Here is a 22,602-nt window from a genome sequence, read left to right as displayed (position 1 = left end):
TTTTTTGCCTTGATTCTGTCAGTGATACGTGCGTATTCAGTACAGACTGTTTGAGAAGTTTAAGGATTCTGAAACATAGTTATACTGAAGTGCAGCATATTTTTTATTTTATTTTTATTTTTTGAAATTACATAATTTATTCAAACCAAAATGCACTTCTGAAACACCTAGCAATTTTTCCTGTTTCCCTGTATGATGATGTTACACTTGGGGAGTGGGGGAAGTTACGCTTTGTTCAGTGTTTCTTACAGTCAAACAGCAGGAGTGTACTAGTTCAGCTTGAACTTTGTTTTGGCAGAGATCAACAAGTGAAGATGTTTGTCAATATTATGAGGAGTACTAAAACTTATGGTTTTTGTCCTATTTATTTTCAAGGCCAAACTGTTTTCAGATAGTAGTTCAGCACTTTAGTGAAGAGCATTACATCTTCTACTTTGCAGGAGAAACTCCAGAACAAGCACAGGTGAGAGCTTTTGTTGGTATACAACTTCAAAAGTAACTTTTTTCTCTTGTAGCATTTAATGCTATTACCTTCTGCAACAGGAAGCAAGTGTACCACAAATAAATAGTGGCTGTGTCTACATTAGCAAATATTACCATGCAATAGTAACAGATTTGTAAAGAAAACAAGGTGGCGCTGAGAAACCAACACTTACGCTCCCCGCACCTTAGGGGTATACTTTAGACAAGTTCTAGTCTGGTCCCATGCACCGAAGTTCTGTTAGGTTCCCTAGATGTCTCTCCAAAAGACAGCATCTTTTGGAGTAGTTTAATCCAAAAAAATTATTTGTTCTCCAAGACTTTTCCATGATATAAACCAGAGCATGGTAAGTGTGAGTGATTGGGAGTTTTGCCTCAAGAGCACATTCCTGGTATGAACTAAAATGTTAATACAGGTATGTCCAGTGATCAAAGCATACTGAGCAACTGGCTTTTACAATTATTTGTCCTGTCCATAAAGCATTATTCTTTATAGTCTTTGGCCCTGATCTTGCACAAAAAGTAGGGTTTTCTGTTTTTAAATTGGTATCATTTAGTTGTTAGCTGTCTAGCAGTTATGTTTGACTAAAAATATAGCATTGGAGCTTAATTCTCCAGAAGTCTCTTGTCAGCAGGAGAGTGTATGCTGGATATGACAGTGTTGCTAGTCATCAAATTGTTTTGGCGGTCCACAGTCTGAAACGCACCCATTGCATCAGAAACTAAACTTTGCATTTGATTTTCTTTAAATGTAATTAAAGCTGTCAAGAGCACTCATACACTGCTATTCAAATGAACATGTATAAATTTAATGTCCTCCTGTTAAATCGATACAAATTTACAAAAGTCACTGAAATAACATCAGAACAATGCAGTGGCGTTTGTCACACAACTCAGCGTACTGTCTTTGAGAAGCAACATGCAGTATAGTAATCAATAATAATATATATTAATATCCACAACCATGAACGTAGGCTTCATGTGCAATGTCATGTGTTCTGAAATTGAGAAAACCTTAAAAAATAATTTAATGTCTAATAGGTAGAATATCCTGTCTTGTTTCCTGAACATTTGGCATAATCTACTTTTGTTTTAGATCTGCATAATATTTAAGCTGTTCAATGCATTTTTACAGAATAGTGGGATATTTTTTATAAAATGGTTTTGGCCCGGGCAAATCAGATGCTTTACAGATATTTCTGTTTTGAGAAGTTTCAGCTTTCTATACCTTGTCTTTATTTCTTGGAAGAATAGTTTTATTTGTATATTAAGAAAATTTGATGGATTTCATATAACATGGTATAACCAAAGCAGCTGTCCAATTGATTGCATGTTGTCTTTGAGGTTTGTACAAAGCATTACTGAACATAATGATGTCAAGTGTAGCCTTATGCTAGTATTACTGTGCTTACCATAGTACACTGTTCATTAAAACTTCGTGTTGCATAGTCTAAAGTTCTTCCTTTTATGGAAGGTTTTGAAAGCTAAAAGCTTCCACAGAGTGGATTACTTGAGACTGTCTGCATTTTAGGATGTGCCTGTGCTAATGCAGATGGTAGTGTAAAGGGTGTAAGATTGAAACTTTTTTTTTTAATGACATTGTTCAATTGTTCTTTGGCAGTAGGTAGCAGAACTTTGATATACAGCCTCATGAAGACTGACTGTCTACATGTGAGCGATACTAAACTTGAGGGTGGGCCAAAAACATGAGAATGAGGCTACAATGTATCTTGCACCTTCCAAAGTTAGGGGCTCATACAAAGTTCTTCTGTCCACAGCATTTTCAGGCTGCAGTGACTTTTCAGAGGTGGTCATGCCAGCTGGCAATGCCTCTTAGCAGCCTATCTGAAGAAAAAACATGGACAAAGACTTACACTCAGCTTGGTGTTAGACCTGTTTATTTTCCTGTTCAAAATGAAATTCATCCACTTTGCTTTATGTATTTGTAAGCAGACAGAATAGGGGGTCAGGATACACTTTTCAATGTTTATCTGTTAAAGCTGTGTGGGTTTTTTGTTTGTTTGAAGAATATGCAGTAAAATTTGGCTGTAATACAGAAATGCTGGAGAGAATGAGCAGAACAGTTTGGCTTATTAACTGTTATTTTCTCAGCAGCGACCAAGTTTTGCTTCATTTTATCTACCATATGTAATTTAATGCAATGTTAGTAGACTGGAAAATTGGTAAAGGTCACACTGTATATCCATTATTAATGCTTGATATTTCTAAAAGAAAATCCTTCATATTTGCAAATCCTTTATTTGGTTTTACTGAAGGAAGATATGAATTTTGCTTTAATACTCAAATCTGCATACTTTTGAATTACATAAAACTTAGTGGTATTTTTCCCCTCAAACTGAAGGAGCAACTTCAGATACTTTAATGTATTTTTTCTTTTTTTTTAGGCATGTCTGTTCCACTGCAGGAAGCTGTGTTGGACTTTATTTTGATACTATTTCGTGTGCTTCTCTCTTAGGACTGGATGAAAGCTCTGCAGATGTTTTGCAGTTTAAGAAAAACCAGTCCAGGGACTTCAAATAAGCGTCTACGTCAGGTGAAGCTGTATAGATATTGTGGATTTGGGGCAGAGGGGAAGACTGTTTTGTCTCCTTGTTGCAAAATGATACTGATAAATCTCAGAGCTTTCTGTTCAACACTAGTAAATCCTGCATGTACTACTTTTTTTTTTTTTTTTTTTTTTTTTTTTTTTTGGAATGATGAGGTACCCTTGTTAAACCAACTGGAATAACTTCCAGTTTGTTGTCATATCCATGTGTACACAAAGAACAAAATGTTCTTTGCAATCTGCAGGTGCTTTTCTAGGTATTTTTGACAACACTTCAGTAAAAATGTCAAGAAGTTAGTATTTTTATCGTCTTATCTTTTACAATTCACCACATATGGGAAACTTAAAACGTTTGACAGACTTATGTTACGTGCAACCAAGATACTATTATAACTGTTTATTTTCAGTGACAAGTGTGTGTTGAACCATGCTTGTGGCTTAATTTATTTTGGGCTCCTGAGAGTGCTGTTGTGGCCAGAAGAGTTTGTCGGAGATGCAGACAGATAGTCATAAACGGCAAAGTCTGTGATGATTGGAGAATAACAGGAAAATACTTCAGGAATCCCTGGTATCTTTGAATGCTAGGAACATTGAAAGTAGCTTTTTTAATTAGACAGAATAAACAATAGCATGTAACTTTTTTCAGGAAATGTAGAATTATTCTGTGGTCAGAATATATTAAAGATTTAAAATATTGAAGATGTTTGAATACTTCTGAAGAACCAAACTAAGGTGAATAGACAGATGAACTAGCAGATGAAACTGCAGACTGGCAATCTAAACTAATTCTGTACTTTAAAAAGGAAAGAAAATGTGAGCCTACATGAAGGAATAGAATGGAAGATATGATACTATTTTATATCTTTGGTATTCTCATTCAAAATACAGTGGTTAGTTTTAATCACCTTATCAATATATATAAAGGAAATATGAGAAAAGGGTTTTCATTGTAGGTTATAATGAGTGAAAGAATTTCTGAAGTAAATAAGCGTGGAAAGTATGGAAATGTTTAGTGAGGTGAAAAGCAGAAAAAAGTGTGAATGATTAAAAAATAGGTAGAAGTGTGTAAAGATCAAAAATCAAACACTTCCATTTCTATCTTGCACAGTTTTTTTCAGGGAGACTTGGCTTACATTTAAGAGCAGAAAAAGTAGTAGATGCTACTATCAGTTAGTTTGTGTTTGCATGTTCTGCACATTACAGTGGAAGAAAAAAAACTAATCAGTGTTTTCTGAACAGTGCCTTTATGGCATAAGCTGTCTTCTAGGGGAATTTAAAGAAACTTTACTATGAATTTTTATGTAAAGATATGTTTCGGGGCTTCTGGAACTGTCCTTTGTAACTTATGGCCCTGAATCTTTGAATTTAAATGGAATATTGACTTGACCAAGTATATTTCCTGTACTTATTGTCTAACTTGATTTTAGTTGGTATCAGTAGATGTTGGATTGAGCTATGAATTACATGCGATTTAGAAATTTGTACAGTAGTAGATTGTTTAAAACATTCATTCTTACTGTAAAAGATTTCACAGAGTTCACTTTTCATTTTCTGGAAATTTTGGATTGCCAAGTGCTATAATTTTGAGAATCTGTAGTATAGAATGTTTTCCTTATAGTGGGAAAATGGGTTGTAGTGTGCTGAACAAGGGAATCTCATAAAGTCTGCTAGGGAAGCACCAAATATTCCATTGTGCTTGGAGTAGTCCATTGCTTTTATTTAAGATGTCTGTGGCTTAATTTAAGTTATATAACTTAAGTTATATAACTATAACTTATTTAAGTTGTCTATGGCACAGACATCTAAGTCTGATGTCTATGACTTCAGTAGAATTTTCTATAAATAGGAAAGTTAATGCTTGCATTTCCTAATGTCTCATAGAGATAGTTTTAAAGGATAAAAATAAGTGTTAAAAACATGGTGCTGGAGACTTGTTTTCAGTAGTTATATTTGAGTTACTTTTAATTTGCCATTGGTGCCACTTAAAATGTTGTTTGATTACTCTTGTTCCTGTTCCTCGTGTTAGGAAGTTGTAGTTTGTATTTGGTATTTATACATTAACATTAAGCCTCACAAGGGGAAAAAGTCCATTTTGGGGTTTTTTGTTTTGTTTTTCTTCTTTAGCAAAAAGAAATAAATTTTGTGTATTTTCTTTAGGTCAGCAGTCTTATTTTGCATGTAGAAGAAGCTCATACGCTCCCTGTAAAGCATTTTACTAATCCGTATTGTAACATCTACCTGAACAGTGTCCAGGTAGCAAAAACACATATCAGGGAAGGGCAGAACCCTGTATGGTCAGAAGAATTTGTCTTTGAGTAAGTCTTAATCTTCTTGAATTATTGAATTTCACTTGAAAGTTGAATTGCATTTAAAAATCTTAACACTGTGTACTACATTTTGCATATTCTTTTTAAAAATACTGTATATGTGGTTATACAGCTAGCTGCCTTTTGGCCACAAATGCTTGGGCAGAATGTTCTGTAGGCACCTAAGTATCTCTGTTAATCTAAGTGTCTTTGGCTGATGGTGAGAATTCAGGTTTGAAATAACTTTAGAATAACTTTAAATGCCAGTCAAGTATAGTATTAATTGAGGCTTTCTGTCTTTTCTCCTAGTGATCTTTCATCTGATATTAATAGATTTGAGATAAGTCTTAGTAACAAAACAAAGAAAAGTAAAGATCCAGATATATGTAAGTATGTTTCTGTAAAAAAAAAAATACATATATATTGCAACAATGGATACTTTGTGCAATTGTCATTACTCTTGTCGAACACTGTCACAGGAGAACTAAGAATACTGTGTTTTTATGGCTTCCATACTACTGTGTTAGTATGTTTTGGGTGTCTGTTTCTGACTCTGCATTAATGTTTTTACAATGAGAACTTGCATGATTTGTAGTAATAAAAAGCACCGTAATCCAACCCTTATGGCTTTCTTAGCTCTATTCTGTAATAGCCATTATGTTATACTGTGACCACGCTTGGCAAAAAGCAGGAAGAGAGAGAGGCTGCTCTATAAAATGTGAAGTTTTGCTAAGTTAACTCCTTTCAATTGCTTTAAGCCTGACTGCGTGGAATTTCTTTTGTCCTTTTCTTTTTTTTGTTGCTTCCCAGTGAGAGAGAGAGAAAGGGAGGAAAGGTAGTGCTTTCACTATTTAAAAAAAAATCACACCAAAAAAGTATGAAAAACCTTGTCAGTTTCGAGAGCAAAATTTTCCCAGTTTTTTTTTTTCATGTTTTCTCTCATCTGTGTACCTTCCTTGTACCATTTTTGGACTTACAGCTGATTTTACCTCAATATTACTTTGGAAAAGGATCTTGCTTCCTTCTGCCTTTTATAGAAGTTCCCAGGAATTTACTTTCCTTTTCCCCTCTAGACAGCTTCTTCAATTGCTGGTTTGTTTCTATTCCAGCAAACTAATATCAAGATGGATAGCTAAGAAGATAATAGCAAGGTATAAAGCTGTCAGCTTTCTGGAAGAGAAAGGGCTTGGTTTGAGGAACTTGGATTCTAAGCTTTTAGACATCAGAAGTTTTTTTTCTGTTTTAGTTCTCTTCCCAAACAATGTGTCTTTAGGCTTTTTCTTTTATTCAAGATATTTTGTTTCCAGTGGTATTTGGTCTGCAGCCCGTTTCCTCCTCTTTGCCTGCAGCACAGTCCCTTCTAAGATTTGTTACAAGTATTTTTCTTTTCTATTGTGTTCATACTCATCTGTTCCAAAGTCTGGCACAGTACTTACCTATTGCTATTGTTTTCAGTTTGCGTATATGGTGTTATTAGCCTGTTACGTTTGCCTCAATGTTAACTTCTCAATTTTTTTTCAGAGAAGAGATTTGTAGGGAAACCTTGACCAAAGTAGAAGAATTACTACTCAGATTGAATGCTCTTGCAGAACCTAATTCAGTTTCAAAACTCTTGCCCCTTCTCTAACTACAGAATTTTGTGCATACCAGGAGGAAAAAGATACAGACAAAAAGATACAGACTTCTTGTCTGACGGACTAAAGGACTCTCCAGTTGTAATTGTGACCTTGTTCTTGCACTTGTTCTTGTATTCTTTTGAGCTAGAAAATTCTTTATCTAGGCCAAAGCCCTGGTTAGTAAGAGAACCTTTTAAAGGATAATTCATGAATGAAATACTGAAGTAACTTCTTTCAAAGTGTTCTTGTAGTTTCCTTCTCTGTCCACATTAAGGAGATTGTGTTGGCTTTGGGTGTATCCAACTGGTGGAAGGTGATGGAGCATTTCCCTTATCTAGGTCAGGATGCTTGGCAGTGTTTCTGGATTGCAATTAGGTAGACTCTTAAAGAACAACCCAACAGTCCTTTCCTTTTGGGATAAGGAATAGACTAAATTGACTCAGATTAACGAGCTTCTCTGCCTACATCCCTTGCTGTATTAAAAATTTGAAGTATATGGGAAAAATCTGAGCTAAAGCAGACCTTATCCAACTTGCCTGTGTGTGGTGTTGCCTTAAACAGCCCCTCCAAAAGCAAGAGAATTGGTTTCTAAACATTATCCTTCTCAGCTGCAGTTGTCAAACGTAGATTGCTCTGAAGTGGGTTAAGTAAGCTTTCCTGCTTGCTTTTCCTGCTGTATAAAGCAGATTTGAGAACTCAGAAATCTGGTATTGGTTTTACTGCTTTATTTCTCTCATTATCATGCACAAAAGTAAATACCAAAAGTGATATATGATCATGAGGGCTAACTTTTTGCAAGTCTTCAGCTTTGAAGTTTACCTATTAAGTATTCATTCTGTAATTATTTTAGTATTTTTGCTTTTAAGAGGTCACTTTAGATATTCAGAAATAATGACACTAAACAATATAGCATCAATTTCATTTTTTTTGTTTTACTAACAGTACTTTTGTATATGAATTTATTCAAATATATATAAATATGGCTTGAAAAAATAAAGTCCTAGAAGATCAAGAATGTATTAGTAGACTTATCTGCTACTATTAGAAACTGTTATGCTCAGGTTTTGTCAGACAGTGGAACCGGTAAACCTCTCAGAGCAGTTCCATGTAGGGTTCAGTTGGGATGGAATTTCTGGTTTGGTTTTGCCCCAGGATGGTTGGTTAACTTCAAATTCATTCATGCTGAAGAACAAAACACTTTGTATAGAGGCAGTCACCTCGTGCAGGCAAGTCCATAGAGCAAAATGTTAGCCTTTGTCTTTTAACAAAAAATTGTTACTGTGCTGCGCATTTGTTAAAGGTACTGGAAAATAAGCCTACTGTGGCAGGCTTAAGATTTAGTTTCTTCCCTCCCATGTTCTCTGGCAAATATGCACTAAACACATTTGGGGCAAAGTAGGTAACACTCAGACATGTGTGGACTTTAGACAGTTGGTAACAACTCAGACTGGAGCCTGTGAGGCACTTATTAATTGTAGTAACAACATACGTGTCCACTGCTACAAGAGAACAAAAGCAAGGTGTCCACAGTCCCTCCTTTGAAGAGCAAACTGAGTATAAAAAGGTTACAGCCCTTAACAGCTCCTTGTCAGCTTGTAGAATGGGTTGTGCTAACCTGTCAGTTGTGTGTGGGAAAGCCAGGATTTAGTATGTCCATCTGTTGAACAATTTCTTCTCTTGTCAACGGTTAGATGGGCTTTTTTTCTGAATCAGTAATAGTAAATGTCTTTTGAGGGGTTGGGTGGTTCTGGTTGGGTTCAACAAAGGCTCCACTGTAAATTTGGTTTTGTTTCCAGTTTAAGGAAAACATAACTTTGAACCATTTTTCAGTTTGATTCCCAGGTCAGAATTACTAACCATCAAAATACAAACTTATTTCTAGTTATCCCTACGTATGTGCCTTATATATGCAAGCAAGACAAGAAACGCTTTGAGTTACGGATGCTTGAGAGCTTTGATTCTGGGAAGAAGTATTCTAGGAAAGTTAATTGCTTATCCGTCCTGAAGTGATAGCCCCATCCACACTTGTGATAAATAGCAGATGATGATGATGAATTGGTTTACCTGCTACTTGACTGACCTGTGTGTTACCTTTTATCAAATGATCAACTCCAAAGAATATGAAATATTCACCCAGAAGGTCTTTAAGTGTGCATTATAAATGTGGTAGTGTTTGGTTCCACGGTCTGATTAGGCAAATGATGCCCCGACATATATTCCAAAATTGGGTCAGTAGAGAGTCTACTAAGCAGTTTTTAATTTCTGAAAGGCGATGTTGTCTATAGGCTTTGCAGAAAAGTGGAAAAAAATAGATGAGACTATTTTTTTTTTACTGTGAGTGACTTAGTTGAACATAGATCTTGATGGGATGAACAGAAAAAGGGTGTTTCCTTGGAAGGTCCAGACAGTCTGATATGCTAGATGTGAAACTCAGAGGGGATTGTATATCCCCTCGTAGGAAGTTGTGGATATTTTATAAGTAGAATGTTCTCTGAAAGTGTCTGGGCCCTTTACGTGAGAAACAGCTCTGTTCAGGAGAGGGTGGGCTTGGTTGGGAATGGTCAGGGAGTTGTTTGCTGCAGCTTGCTTGTCAACTGTTAGACCAGACTTTCAGTTGTGGTCAAATGGGCGAGCTTGGAGGTCTTAAGGTGCCAACACCACTAAAAGGTGAATTCATTATTTTGCCACTCTTGAGATGATTTTTTTTTTTTTTAATCATTACCTAGGCAGTAAGCTGTCCAGGAATGCTTTTTTTATATAAAACTTTCAGAAGCTATTACAACCTCAACCTGGGGCATTCCTAAGTATTAAAGAAATACATATGGCAATGTTTGGTAAAGCTGTAGTAAGACTAATAATAAATAACAAAAGTAGTGGTAACAAAATAGTTCAAGAGGTGACAGGATGGAGGTATGAGTGCAAGAGTGAAAAGAGGACAGTATATTCTAATCACTTTATCTGTTCTAATTTTCTGATTGCTACCTAAGTTTGAACAAATCCATTCACAATTTTACTTTTTTTGCTACTTTACTGTGTCCAGTTCTGGGCTCAGCAGTACAAGGGAGATACGGAGCTATTGGAGCAGATCCAGTGAAGGGCTGCTAAGATTATTAAGAGACTTAGAGCATCTCTTGTGAGAAAACGCTGAGTGAGCTGGGACTCTTCAGCCTGGAGAAGAGAAGGCTCAAGGGGGATCTTATCAATGCATATAGATATCTGAAGGGAGGATGTAAAGAGGATCGGGCCACACTCTCTTCAGTGGTACCCAGTGATAGGACAAGAGGCAACAGGCACAAACTGAAACGGAGGAAGCTCCATCTGAACGTAAGGAGAAATGTCTTTACTGTGAGGGTAACAGAGCACTGGAACAAGTTGCCCAGAGAGATTGTAGAGTCTCCATCATTGGAGATATTCAAAAGTCATCTGGACACAATCCTGGGCAATGTGCTCTAGGTGACCCTGCTTGAGCAGGGGCGTTGGGCTAGATGATCTCCAGAGGTTCCTTCCAACTTCAGCTGTTCTGTGATTTTGTGATACTTGGGTGTTACAAAGAAAACTATGTTAATATCTGTGTGGTGTTTTCAAATGTGTATGTATACTTTATTTACAAAATGCTTTATACTTCAGATTGAGTTTATGGGAGTCTGTTAAACCATTGAAGCAATTATCTGTTAATATATTGATGGCATAAATCTTGGGGTTTTTGCGTGTTTGTTTTTTTATTAATACTCTTACTGAAACAAGATGACACGCACCAAAAATAAAATGCTTTTATTCAATACTAGCACTGTTTTGCTGGAAATAACTTATGTGAACAATGCTTTTTTCCTTAAGTGTTTATGCGTTGCCAATTAAGCCGATTACAGAAAGGACATGCAACAGATGAGTGGTTTCAGCTCAGTTCCCACGTACCATTAAAGGGTATTGAGCCAGGATCTTTGCGTGTTAGAGCACGATATTCTATGGAGAGGATCATGCCAGAAGAGGAGTACAGTGAGTTTAAAGAGGTATAAAGTTGTTTAACTTTCCTTAGTTTATCTGTCGGAACAATTCATTTTGTCTGTTGTTTGAGACAGACTTCCACAACACTGGTTAACCTCTTTAAGCACTGCTTGTAGTGACATACAGGTGTCACTGTCGTTGTATGTTATCAGTTTTTCCAAAGCTATGATATAGTAGGAGAAATTTCTGAACATCATAAAGTTCTGTTTTTCTTTCAGCTTATACTCCAAAAGGAGCTGCATGTAGTCTATGCCTTATCACATGTTTGTGGACAGGACAGAACACTGTTGGCAGGCATTTTATTGAAGATTTTTCTTCATGAAAAGCTTGAGTCGTTGTTGTTACGAACACTAAATGACAGGGAAATAAGCATGGAAGGTACTGTACTAATTACCCTAACCTTGACTTCTGTTTACTGAAACTGGGGAGGGGGCATGCTCTGGTGTTGTCTTTTTATTCTCTTCTATCCCCTCAATTACATCATATACAAAATTGTAAGCACAGCATTTTTTTACTCTGCTTTTTGTTGTCTTATTTTCCCAACTTTTCACTTTACCCTCTCTTTTTTCAGATGAAGCTACTACCTTGTTTCGTGCCACCACTTTAGCAAGTACGCTTATGGAGCAGTATATGAAAGCCACAGCAACACGTTTTGTTCACCATGCACTGAAAGACTCTATATTAAAGATAATGGAGAGCAAGCAGTCCTGTGAGGTGATACTTTAAACCATGCTTTTAAACACTTTGATTTGTCGAAACAGTTAGTGGTTATGTTTTATGTTTGCGTTAAATACTAGCTTTAGAGGCACTTAATCTTTTAGAACTAAACTTTCTTTATGTGAGAAATACAGGAACTGGACTCATTAGGATATTTTTTTCTAGATGTTGGCTTGAACAATGTAGCACTTTTCATGGTAGCACTTTTAAAAAATTTTTTTAACTTGCACTTCTTTAAATTGTGTGTTTATTCTGTAGCAGTTCTACACTGTTCTTTAGCATGTACTGAATGGCCTAACCTTAATAGCTTCCAGTAAACTCCAGATGTAGTAGAAATCACTGTCTGAACTTAACATCATGGAGCTATAAATTAAAGTTATTAACTGCTTGTTGTTGATCCTATATCCTTTTCTAAACCAACCCTCTTAACTTCTATGTTTCACTCTTACTTAATTGCAGAAAGGATGGGGATTCTCAGAAGATTGGATTAAAAGATATGAAAAGGTTATGTAGATAGATAGTGTTAAATGTCTGTGCTACTAAAAGCTATGCATAGTATACTAAACCTTAAAAACATTGCTTGTTCTTATCAATTTCCTGGCTAGCCATTGAAGCAGATGTTTAAATTCTCTACAAGTCTGAGACTTGTACAGCAGCAGAATACTAATTTAGTTTGAAATAGTATTCAGTGTGTCATATTATCAAGTTCAGATGTAGTTCTATTTAGGAAAAGAAACTTAGTTGTCTACTTTTTCCTTTGGTTTTAGTTAAATCCCTCGAAGTTGGAAAAAAATGAAGATGTAAACACTAATTTGGCACATCTTCTCTGTATACTGTCAGAATTGGTGGAGAAAATATTCATGGCTGCAGAGATACTGCCTCCGTAAGTATGCACTCTTCTGTTCAAACTTGTATCTGAAAATTTCTGTTTGTGTGATTTACATTGCACCTTAATGGTGTTCTTACTGGTTCATCTTTTACTGATTAGTTCTAAGGCTAAGTTTGTCAGGGTTGTTATATGCACAGAGGAAAAAAATATATACATATATTTTCAAGAATTAATTCTGCTTTTTGTACAAAAGCTTCTGGCTAGCACATACCTGTGCTTTTGTTTGACGGAAAAGCTGCTAGATTCAAGGAATAAGGGAAATAAGAAAAAAAAACAATATATTATTTCCACAAAGAGCTAGAAGACAGTACTAGTTAGCAGACAGTTGTAAATATTTTAAGTTGATTACAAATTCTTTCCTGTCCTCCTCCTCTTCCTGGGTAGGAAAAAGGGATGCATTATTAACAATGTATTAAAAATATGAATGTGTGGTAGTAGAATGACAGTGTGTGTGTGTGTGTGTTGTTTTTTTTTAATTCTAAAATCTATGCTCATGGTTTGGATTTGAACCATTTAATAAAGTGCATAGTACTAACTGTTTTCTTTCACTGTATCGTTCGCTTTTAATGTAAACAAGATCCTGAATTTTGGAATGGTAGGGTAGCACAGAAATCTCTTTTGTGTTGGTGATGTCAAGGTTAGCAAGAAGTTACCTTTCTTTGTAGTAGATGATGCAGGTCTCAATGTTTTTGGAGATACACCACAGTACTCCCACTTTTTGATGGGATAGTACTATTGTTCTAATTGCTTATCTACTTTTAAACACTACCCCTTATTTATGTAAAGAAAAATCGTTATTCAGTTAAAAAGGGCAAAATTAAAAAATAAGACCAAATCATCCTGTCCTTTCTTAAAATGAAACACTATTTGAGAAATAGGAAACAAATGGTTATAAAACATTTAATGCACATCTGAGTAATCATCAGATCTTCTCTGCACAAATAGAAGTGTGTATTGAGGGAAGACTTTTTTCGACATTTGTAAATGGACTGTCATGGCAGTTCTTTTAAAGTTAATTTAAAATTTACGTCTAAATTATAAACCTAGTGTTGGTAATGCATCCTCATCAAGCAAGAGGTTGGACTAGATCGTTTCTGACTAGCTTTTTTTTAATTCTGTGAAGTTTAATGGAAAGACTAATTAGCTATAATTTTTACAGAACACTGAGGTATATTTATGGATGCTTGCAGAAGTCTGTTCAAAACAAGTGGCCAGCTAACACCACCATGAGAACCAGAGTTGTTAGGTAAGTTACTTGTTTTATTCTATGCTGAAAATAATCTTTTAAAGTCTTATTAAGACATACTTCAACTGTTTTTCTTTCAGTGCTGAAACTCTATAGTACTTGTATAGGTTGCAACAATATTAAAGATCTTTATGATACTGAGGCATGATATCCCAATTAAGGATTGAGAGCTTGCTAGATTCTTAGTCATGCAGGTAGAGCCTTGCCAGAATAAGATGGTATAGTACAGAGGTCAGTATAGCTTTACTTAATCGTTTTAACTTCGAATTTACTTGTATTTTTGTTAAGTTTTACAAACTGATCTACAGTGTTTTCCTTTTTGATGTTTGGAAATAAAAACTTCTCTCAAAGAGAGAGCTCACCTTTCTGATATTTGTAGAGAACAGTGACCTCTGAAGATCATGTTCCTGTCATGCCATCTGGGGGGACCATGCCTTATCCAGGGACTCTTATGTAGTGTGTGTTCATTGCTGGAGAAGTCTTACCAGTGTAAGACATGACAGGATAAGGAAATAAATACCTTCTCAGAAAGATGATTGGACTGTCACTTGATTTCACTGAGGTACTGTCTGCATTAGAATAGTTTTCTGCATCAGTTAAGCCTCTCAGTGCTGATAATGCACTCTATGTTGATTTCTGAAAATAAGTCTGTACTGTCCCACTTTTGTTTCATTTCTCTGCTCCAGCCCAATCATGCTGAAACACTCCAGAACCCCTGTAAAAATCTTGCAAGCTACTGAACCTGGCTTCTCTGAACTGGCGTTGAGTACAAAAGCTACAGTCCTCATTCATCAAATTGAATACATAGATTTTTCCCTTGACTCCATCTTTTGCCAGCGTAGGTCAAACAAAAATCTTTAACATAAGCTGAGGTCTTGGCACAGTTTTTGGAAATGATACTGGTGGTTTAAGAGTATCACAGCCACATCTTTCCTTCACTTGCTTTACCTTTTTTGCAGGCCTGACTTGTTGGTAGACAAGTGTAGTATCTGGCACTGATATGATTTGCTAAGGTTAATATCCCATTGGAGGGAGTCTTCCAGACAACTTGTCTTTGGCTCTGGTTTATCATTTTGACACTAGAAGTCTTGGCCTATGTCACTTAGCACCTACTGCAGCCTTTTGCCTTCAAATCGAGACTGCTATTACACGAGGTGAGGAGGCTCGCCTGTTGTAGGGGTGTAGAACTTAGAAGCAAGTACAGTATCTCTCCCTCTTCCTCCCCACCTTCAGAGAACCCTGTGGCTTGCCCTAAGTGGATGCATTCAGCACTTTGCTTGGTTTCCAGTATTTACAGCATTTAGAATTTATGCTGGATGGTATAAACATTGGCTCCTTCTCTCATCCTCTTAGTCTCCACAAGCACATATTTGTGACTCCTCCCTGGAGTAGAGTTTTTCAGCCTTCAGTGAAGAATACTATCTTTTATTGCACTGGCTTTGGTCCATGATTGAGTATGATCAAGTATTCAGAGATGAGTGGGCAGTTTTTAAGTGTCTGAGTAGCTACCCTGATATATCATTTGGAAGGTGCTGCCCTTTCTGTCTGGTTGTACACCCCACACTTAAGTATTGACTCATTCTTAATTTAAGCAGCTTAACCAGTGTAAGAAGCACCAAATCTCCCAGATCTGCAAGGTCCATCCAGTTTCATACCTTAGTTGCCTTCAATTTCAGACTGCCTAAAAGAGAAACTATTTTATGTGCCATGACTTCCAAACTGCTTCCTTATAGCTTTAAGTTGATTGCATAGAAAATATTCTTCACAGTGGGCCAGAACTGTTGCCTCATCAGCCCAGAATTCATGGTTCCTGAAGAAATAAGAAACTTACAACAGCATACTAGAATTCAGATGCTTTGGACATATGGAAGGTGTTAAGCTCACTGCTCCATGTATCATTTCCAAGTAGTAATGGACAATACCGTTGCTGATACTTTTCAACAAGCAAGGTAGCGTAAGGTCCCCTACCCTTCTTTTGTAAGTGGTCAGGCTTTGGTATTGCTGCAGTGAAAAAACGGTCTGCTAGTACTATCCAAGCACTCTGAACAAAATGAGAGATGTTCAGATTGCTTCTGTTAGTTCATATGTCACTTCATCATATGGCAATCTTCCAGAATTATGGTTAACCTGAGGTGGATATATTTTACTTCAGCTATTAACAAAGTTAGATTTTTCACATGCTAACCTGAAGACTATTTTAGGTTTCTATTGGATGAGTTCCTAGTTCTGCAGTCAAACAGAGCCCTTTTCCTCAGCTTTCTAGGTTGTGTAGGTGGCAGCAATTACTTCTGTAAGGAAGGTATCTGATTCAGAATTATTCTTCTAGGATAGCATACTGTCATCAGGATATGGATTTGCTTAAGCTGAATGAAGGCTGTGTTGCTGCCAAAAGAATGGTTGCTGCCATTCTGACTGTGCACTTGTGCTTTCCGTATGTCCACTTTGGAGAGCAGGTGGCTACAGGATGAATTACTTGCTGTAGCAGACATGGGAACACTTACTTGTGGGAGGTGGGAGGCTAGGTGCTCCTCCTTTTTGAAACCAGTGTGGACTTAGATTGGTTTCAGTGTGGCTTTACAGTGCAAGTTTCTTTCCAAGGTGGTTTCAAGGTTCACCTTAATTGGGAAATCATTTTGCCCATTTTTCAATATTTATCCCAGTTGAAAGCACATGAAGACTTTCTCAATTAACAAACCTATTCAGAGTGTAGGCTGGTTGTTTGTTATTTATATCAAAAAGATTTCCATACTGACTTGAATCCTTAACAACTACAGAATTTTACATTCATTCTCTGACTATTACTGAACAAAATACAATTTTCTTCCCATTTCAGTGGCTTTGTTTTTCTTCGACTGATTTGTCCTGCTATCCTGAACCCAAGGATGTTTAATATCATCTCAGGTGACTATATGCTTCAGACTGAATTCATACTTTATACAGTAATAGGCATGAGTTTACTTTAGCATCTAATCTAGCAAAATATGTTGTTTTTTGAAGCGTGTCCAAAATCATGTTGTCCACATCACTTGATTAACTTTCTCCCTACAGCAGCCAAAGGCTACCTCAAAGGTTAGACAGTGTTTATCCCCAGTGTCTTGTTTTAAAGTCCAGAAAACATGCTTTGTGGTATTTAAATGATATGATGTTGAACTCTGAGTTACAGTCTAGCAGTGTAATGTATTCTAGCAGTGTGTAAAAAATTAAGTGTGTGCTGGTTTTCAGATCTTATTTCAAACACAATGCAATGCCAAAGTTTATAGCTGAAATTCAGTTTTATCTTTTAAATGTAAAAGATCTATAGAGTGGAAAATATCTGCAGAGCCTGGAATATGCTTGTGTACCTAGAAAATTATGCTTGAATAATTTTCCTGAAGTTGCTGTTTAGATAACTTCTAGACATCACAGAAGTCTTCACTTTGACTCATTAGTATGGCCAGTCTCAAAAAAGGAATCTTAAAGATGGGAGTGAGAGGGGTAGCATTCAGAAAGGCTGGGATGTGCAGATATGAGATGGTAGTCTTGTTTGACTAAAGGCCATAGAGAATTCCTATTGGCTTGCCAGTGTGTGTTCTTACAGCATAAAGAAAGCATCACCCTATTTTTTGGTGCTTACTATGTAGAGTGTGTATATAGTAATAAATAAAACAGTGACAGGGAACACTGCTGTTTGCTAGAACGAGACTGCAGAACTGCTGTATTGGTTAGTGGCCCTGTTCCAGCTGACACTAGATAGTGTTCTCCCAAACAGTTCTTGGGTATGATTTGGGTGTTGACATGCATCAGGGACCACATCTGACAGTTTGTGTGGGTCTTTCCTGCTGCGAAGCTTTAATGGTGAAGGCATGGGTTATTCCATGGCAGTTGGCTTAAGCACCTAAAAATATTTCTGGGCGTTTTTAAGCTACAGGTGTAGTTGAGGTCTTACACAAGCACCAGCTATTACATTTGTTACTGTTGTTCTAGACATAAGGCTGTGTTGAAAGGATTTGGGGGCGGAAGTTTTGCTATATTCATGTGGGAGGAAAAAAGGAAAGGCATAAACTACTGGTGGGAAAACTGTACTATTAAAATAGTGGGACATCCAAGTTCCTTAGTTTTAAAAAGTTTGCCTATAGCTTTTTTTTCTTTGGCAAAGGTCTTCCCAACCTAGAGGGCACTTTCTCAGTTTTACCAGTAAAATGCTGGTTGAAAAATGGGAAGAACTTAGGGTAATTGTGTCAGAAACCCTTTAGGAAAAAGTGCTGGGGGGGGTGGGGGGCAGTTTTCCAGAAAACATGTTTTCTGTGCTCTCTCTTTAAGCTATACCAAATGAGAAGGCTGGTATCAACCCAAAAGTTCCTTTCTCTCACCCTGTGATTTTCATACATGGTTTAGGGAAGGCATTAAAGAGAATATGGCCTTGTACACAGTGTTCAGTCTTCCAGTATTTTATTCAGATAGTTTTCAAGTTAGTTACTTCCTGACTTGGGAACTGCATTGAGTCCACTGTGTCTATAGCTGTAGATAGAGTTATTATACATGAATTTGCATAAATCCCTTTTAAGCTTGTCCATAAATATTTAAGTTCTGTTCAGAAGTCCAGCTAATCTTGATTATTGCCAAATAAATTTAAGAGTCTTTATAAAGCTTCTGGAGCTGTTTAAAAAAGGGTAGGGGTCTTTTACTTTTGGGACAAAGCTTCCAACATGTATTTTTTCTGTAATGGGAGAAAAAAATCTGAAGTCTGCGTGTATAGATACACTTTAATTTTCAGCAGCAATGTGTCTATCCTGTTGCCTCAACTGTTCACAAAAATCTGTTTCAAAAGCAAGTCCTGTGTTTCAACCTTCTTAAATGATTTTTTTTAAAAACTTCTTTTAGATCAGTCCTCCTAATCTGAAGTTCCAAATTCTAAGGCTAGTAATGTTTTCCACCAGTGCTTCTTCAAAGGGATGGAGGGTACCAAGCATTAGATACTATGAACTACTGAGATTAGTTGTATGATTAGTGCCTCAGTCTAAGCTCCAGTTATGCATAAAAAGCTAGATATTATTTTTCAATAGATTTCAGTGCTGGAGGGGGAGGGCAGGGAGGAAGACAGGAGATCAAATGATGCACATAGACAATGAACAGTATATAGCATTCTTAGGAAGAACTGAAAAAAATAGAGTTTATATAATGATCATGACAATTTTGACACCTTTAAATGGCCTGTAAGTGGAAAGCTAGGTTTGACCATAACTGTAGAAAATATTTTGCAAAAAACTCCTGGTACTATCACTTGTTGGGGGTGTGGGGGAGAGGCTAACATTTAATGCTTGCATCTGCTTTGTACAGCAAGTAGTTATATCTTCCTGGAAATGCATGCCACAACTGCGTGTAATGTTTAGTCTATCTTCCTGGTGCTAGTAATTTAAAATATAATTTGCATAACATTGTAGAACCCACTTATGTGGGCTTACACATGTAAGGAAAAAGATAAAACTCAATTTTTTAATTCTAACAACAAATAATCCTCCTTTTAGCAGAACTGTTTCATTTTTGTGAAAAGGCTTTTCACTTAATTGACAGAGCTTTTTTAAATGTAGGGTTCTGAGGAACAATAGTTTGCATACTTGTGTAAAAAAAAAAAAATCAGTACAGAAAATCAAATGTGCATATTAATTTGCTTTTTGTTTTAGTAACTAAGTCTGCAAAAGTTTTACTTCAAATGATATTTTCCACATGGAGTTATAACATGCAAAGTATTAAATTCAGTGATAAAACGGAATTGGAGAAGAGCTTAAGTTTCACGTGACTGCTAGTAGTTTTAAATTAAATGGCTAGTAACTCTCTACTTTGTATTCCTCTCAGATTCTCCTTCCCCTACTGCTGCAAGAACACTGACGCTGGTCGCCAAGTCTGTGCAGAATTTAGCAAATCTGGTTGAATTTGGAGCCAAGGTGAATATAACTTTATACACTGAGAACAGCATAGAACTATGCTTCCAATACATTTCATTGTTCATCTTGAATACAGGCATAAAATATGGTCCCATTTTCTTGTGCAAAGCCTGGTATGTGGCTTGAGTGTTCTCATCAGCCAGGAGGCTTTTTTTCTGCAGTTTCTTTTATCTTCTCCAGCTGGAGCTAACCAAGGTTTTGATCTGAACTACAGCAGTAGCAAAAAGTGGCTGAACGGGGAAGAGAAGCCATAATCATTTGAGTATGAGTGATCTAGAAACTTGGTACATCCCGTATAGATTTTGAACCTGGTAGCAGGAACAGCAGAAATGGTCTGTTAAAATAATTGATGAACCAGTGACCATACCAGCAGGTATTACAGAGTAATGCAGCCATGCTTTGATGCTATGAGGGCATAGGTAAACTCAGTCATTTGTTCCAAAAGAAGGGGGGGGGGGGGAGTGGAAGTATGTTGACTTTTTTTTCTGTCTGCGACTGAAAGGGTCATACTCCAGTATTTTCTGCATGGGATTTCAAGAAGTGGGAAAGAAAAGGCAGGCAGGCAGCCAGCCAGCCATCCATGAAGAAAATGAGTATGTATGTGATGGTAAAATGGTTGAATTTTCTTCAGGAATATCCATATCAAAAAGACAGATGAGAACTGCTAGAGCAGGAATCTGTGACTCGAAGGAGTAAGTTCAAGAAGGGAATATTATCTGTCCGAAGTAGATGATGGAAATTTTTTTTCATTTTCATTGATTATTTGAGGCCAGAAAGGGGAAACATCTTTCAGTAATACTAGCATCCCTCTGTATAGAACCTTGAAATACATTCCATGCCTTTTTTTTTATATATACTATATATAACAATTTGCTTGCAAATTCAGACCAGGTAGCAAGTCAAATTGAAACCAGTCATGACTTAACTCCCAGCTGTGTATACAGTATTTAATTCTGAAACAAATGAACAACTGTCAACTTGACTCTTTTTTCCTCTACCTTTCACTCTGCGTTTGCTCAGCTTATTCCTTATAGTGGTGGTTTCTGTTCTACAGCATGTTGAAACACCCTTCTATTTGTATTCATTTTCATAGTTTGACATAACGTTGTAGATCAGCTTTACAAGTTGCACTAGAAAGCCTCGGCTTTTAATAAAGTTTCTATTGTATCACCAAGAGAATGGACCAACAACAACTGGTCTGTTTTGGTTCCCAAGCTGCAATGTGTGCGAACAATAAATCTGTTGACTTAAGCATAATGAAAGCAAATGACCTCAGGCTGCCATTACAAAGCTAGTTGTGTGACACAACTTAATGTAAGCATGAATGAAAGAACAAGGAGGACACTTATGTCCTGATGTTATCTTTGAAAGTATGGCATTTTTTATTGCAGTTATGTACTGGAGGGACATTCATCTTAAATATTTCAGAAATGTAAAATTTTATGTCTGTATGCATATATAAGCAAACAATTTCTGAATTAATCTGGAATACAAAAAGTACAATCTTCTGACTGGTTGCATACCAGTCCGTAAAAATTCACCTGAAAAAGTAAAATCCTTCCAGATGATGCACTTGTTTTGCAATGTCATTTGTCTCTGACTGCAGCATGTTCATTTCAGGTGTGACTATTAAATTGGTATTGCTTTGTCCTAATAAATATTTCTAAAAATTACTAGGAACCGTATATGGAGGGTGTAAATCCATTCATCAAGAGTAACAAACATCGCATGATCATGTTCTTAGATGAGCTTGGGGTAAGTGGTTTTAAAAAAAAAATTTATTGGAAGCTACATAGCAAGACTGTAAATGAAATTTCTTTACAGTTCTTAACTAGCTCAAAAATGGATCATTTTCACACAATTTTGAATGCTTGTTACTGAATAAATTTCTCTTATGTTTGTATAGAAGCTGCAGATTGCTGGCCTGTGATGCATAGTTAAGCATGAAATGTTCTATTAGACTTCACTTGTATAGCACTGCTGTGGACATGAATAGCTCAAATAGATCTTATCGCCACTGGATTTTTGGCCAAAAATACCAGTCTTTTAAAATATATTTAAAACACAAATTGTGTAATTTGTCCTATGGTCTCAATCAGAGATTGCAAATTTTGATGTTTTAAAAAATACTATGTTAAATTTCTTTTATGCATCACAAAATGTCTCACTGCATGCATTCCAGATGTTGTAGTTTGAAAGAAAGTGGTAAGTGCAGTTATCTTTGAAAATATTTTGTGTCTGATAGCTATATCATTCTCAAAGTATAGTATCTGGGAGTTCAGGTATGTATGCTTTTAAACCAAGAATCTGTTTTAAAACTGAAGATGAAAGAAATGTGGCTAGCTTCCTAAATTGATTCCTTAAGAGACCTAGATCTCAAATATTTTGATAATCTATAAAAATGAGTGTTTTAAGGCAAACATTCAGGTAGGCTGCCATATATCACCTTTTTCTGGTTAAATGGCAAATTCTGCATATTATGATGTATCAATTTTTCTTATTTTAAATGACTGATTATGCATGAAGATTCTGAAAACTGTTGGTTTTAGTCTACTGTCAAATTAATCTACTGGTTTAATTACAACATTTTTTTATGAGTGGTTTTACTGACTTTCTAGATCTTGCTGTATTTTTGCTGCTGCTATTGTCTGATTTACATTGGAAAAAAAACACTTGAGGGATCCTCCCTCGTTTGCAGGGAGGATAGAAGATGAATCTCTGTCCTCAGCCTTCTGGTCAGCTCAGAGGTAGCATAGCAACATCAGACCTTTTAGTAGAATCCTTTTAGTAGGAATAGACACTGTTACATCTTCAGTAATTACTTCATATGAAACATACATGCAACCATAACTAAAATAT

The 22,602-nt window shown here is 36.3% G+C and overlaps 1 protein-coding gene across 2 annotated transcripts in view; it reads left to right on the top strand.

Moving 5' to 3' along the window:
- The window catches only part of LOC135324994 (ras GTPase-activating protein 1-like), a 63,609-nt gene that overhangs the window by 37,575 nt on the left and 3,432 nt on the right, over positions 1–22,602 (top strand). For both annotated transcript variants that reach the window (XM_064502264.1, XM_064502265.1), the window contains exons 12-23: positions 376–463; positions 2,957–3,034; positions 5,204–5,361; positions 5,662–5,738; positions 10,803–10,975; positions 11,189–11,348; positions 11,542–11,684; positions 12,455–12,570; positions 13,736–13,822; positions 16,656–16,723; positions 19,655–19,743; positions 21,421–21,498. In XM_064502264.1, the coding sequence (XP_064358334.1) occupies positions 376–463; positions 2,957–3,034; positions 5,204–5,361; positions 5,662–5,738; positions 10,803–10,975; positions 11,189–11,348; positions 11,542–11,684; positions 12,455–12,570; positions 13,736–13,822; positions 16,656–16,723; positions 19,655–19,743; positions 21,421–21,498 (1,315 nt within the window). The remainder of the gene's footprint in view (positions 1–375; positions 464–2,956; positions 3,035–5,203; positions 5,362–5,661; positions 5,739–10,802; positions 10,976–11,188; positions 11,349–11,541; positions 11,685–12,454; positions 12,571–13,735; positions 13,823–16,655; positions 16,724–19,654; positions 19,744–21,420; positions 21,499–22,602) is intronic.

The sequence above is a fragment of the Dromaius novaehollandiae genome, chromosome Z (assembly GCF_036370855.1).
Source record: "Dromaius novaehollandiae isolate bDroNov1 chromosome Z, bDroNov1.hap1, whole genome shotgun sequence".
Lineage (NCBI taxonomy): Eukaryota > Metazoa > Chordata > Aves > Casuariiformes > Dromaiidae > Dromaius > Dromaius novaehollandiae.
The sequence above is the reverse complement of the archived record's forward strand: the minus strand, read 5'-3'. Positions and strand labels throughout refer to the sequence as shown.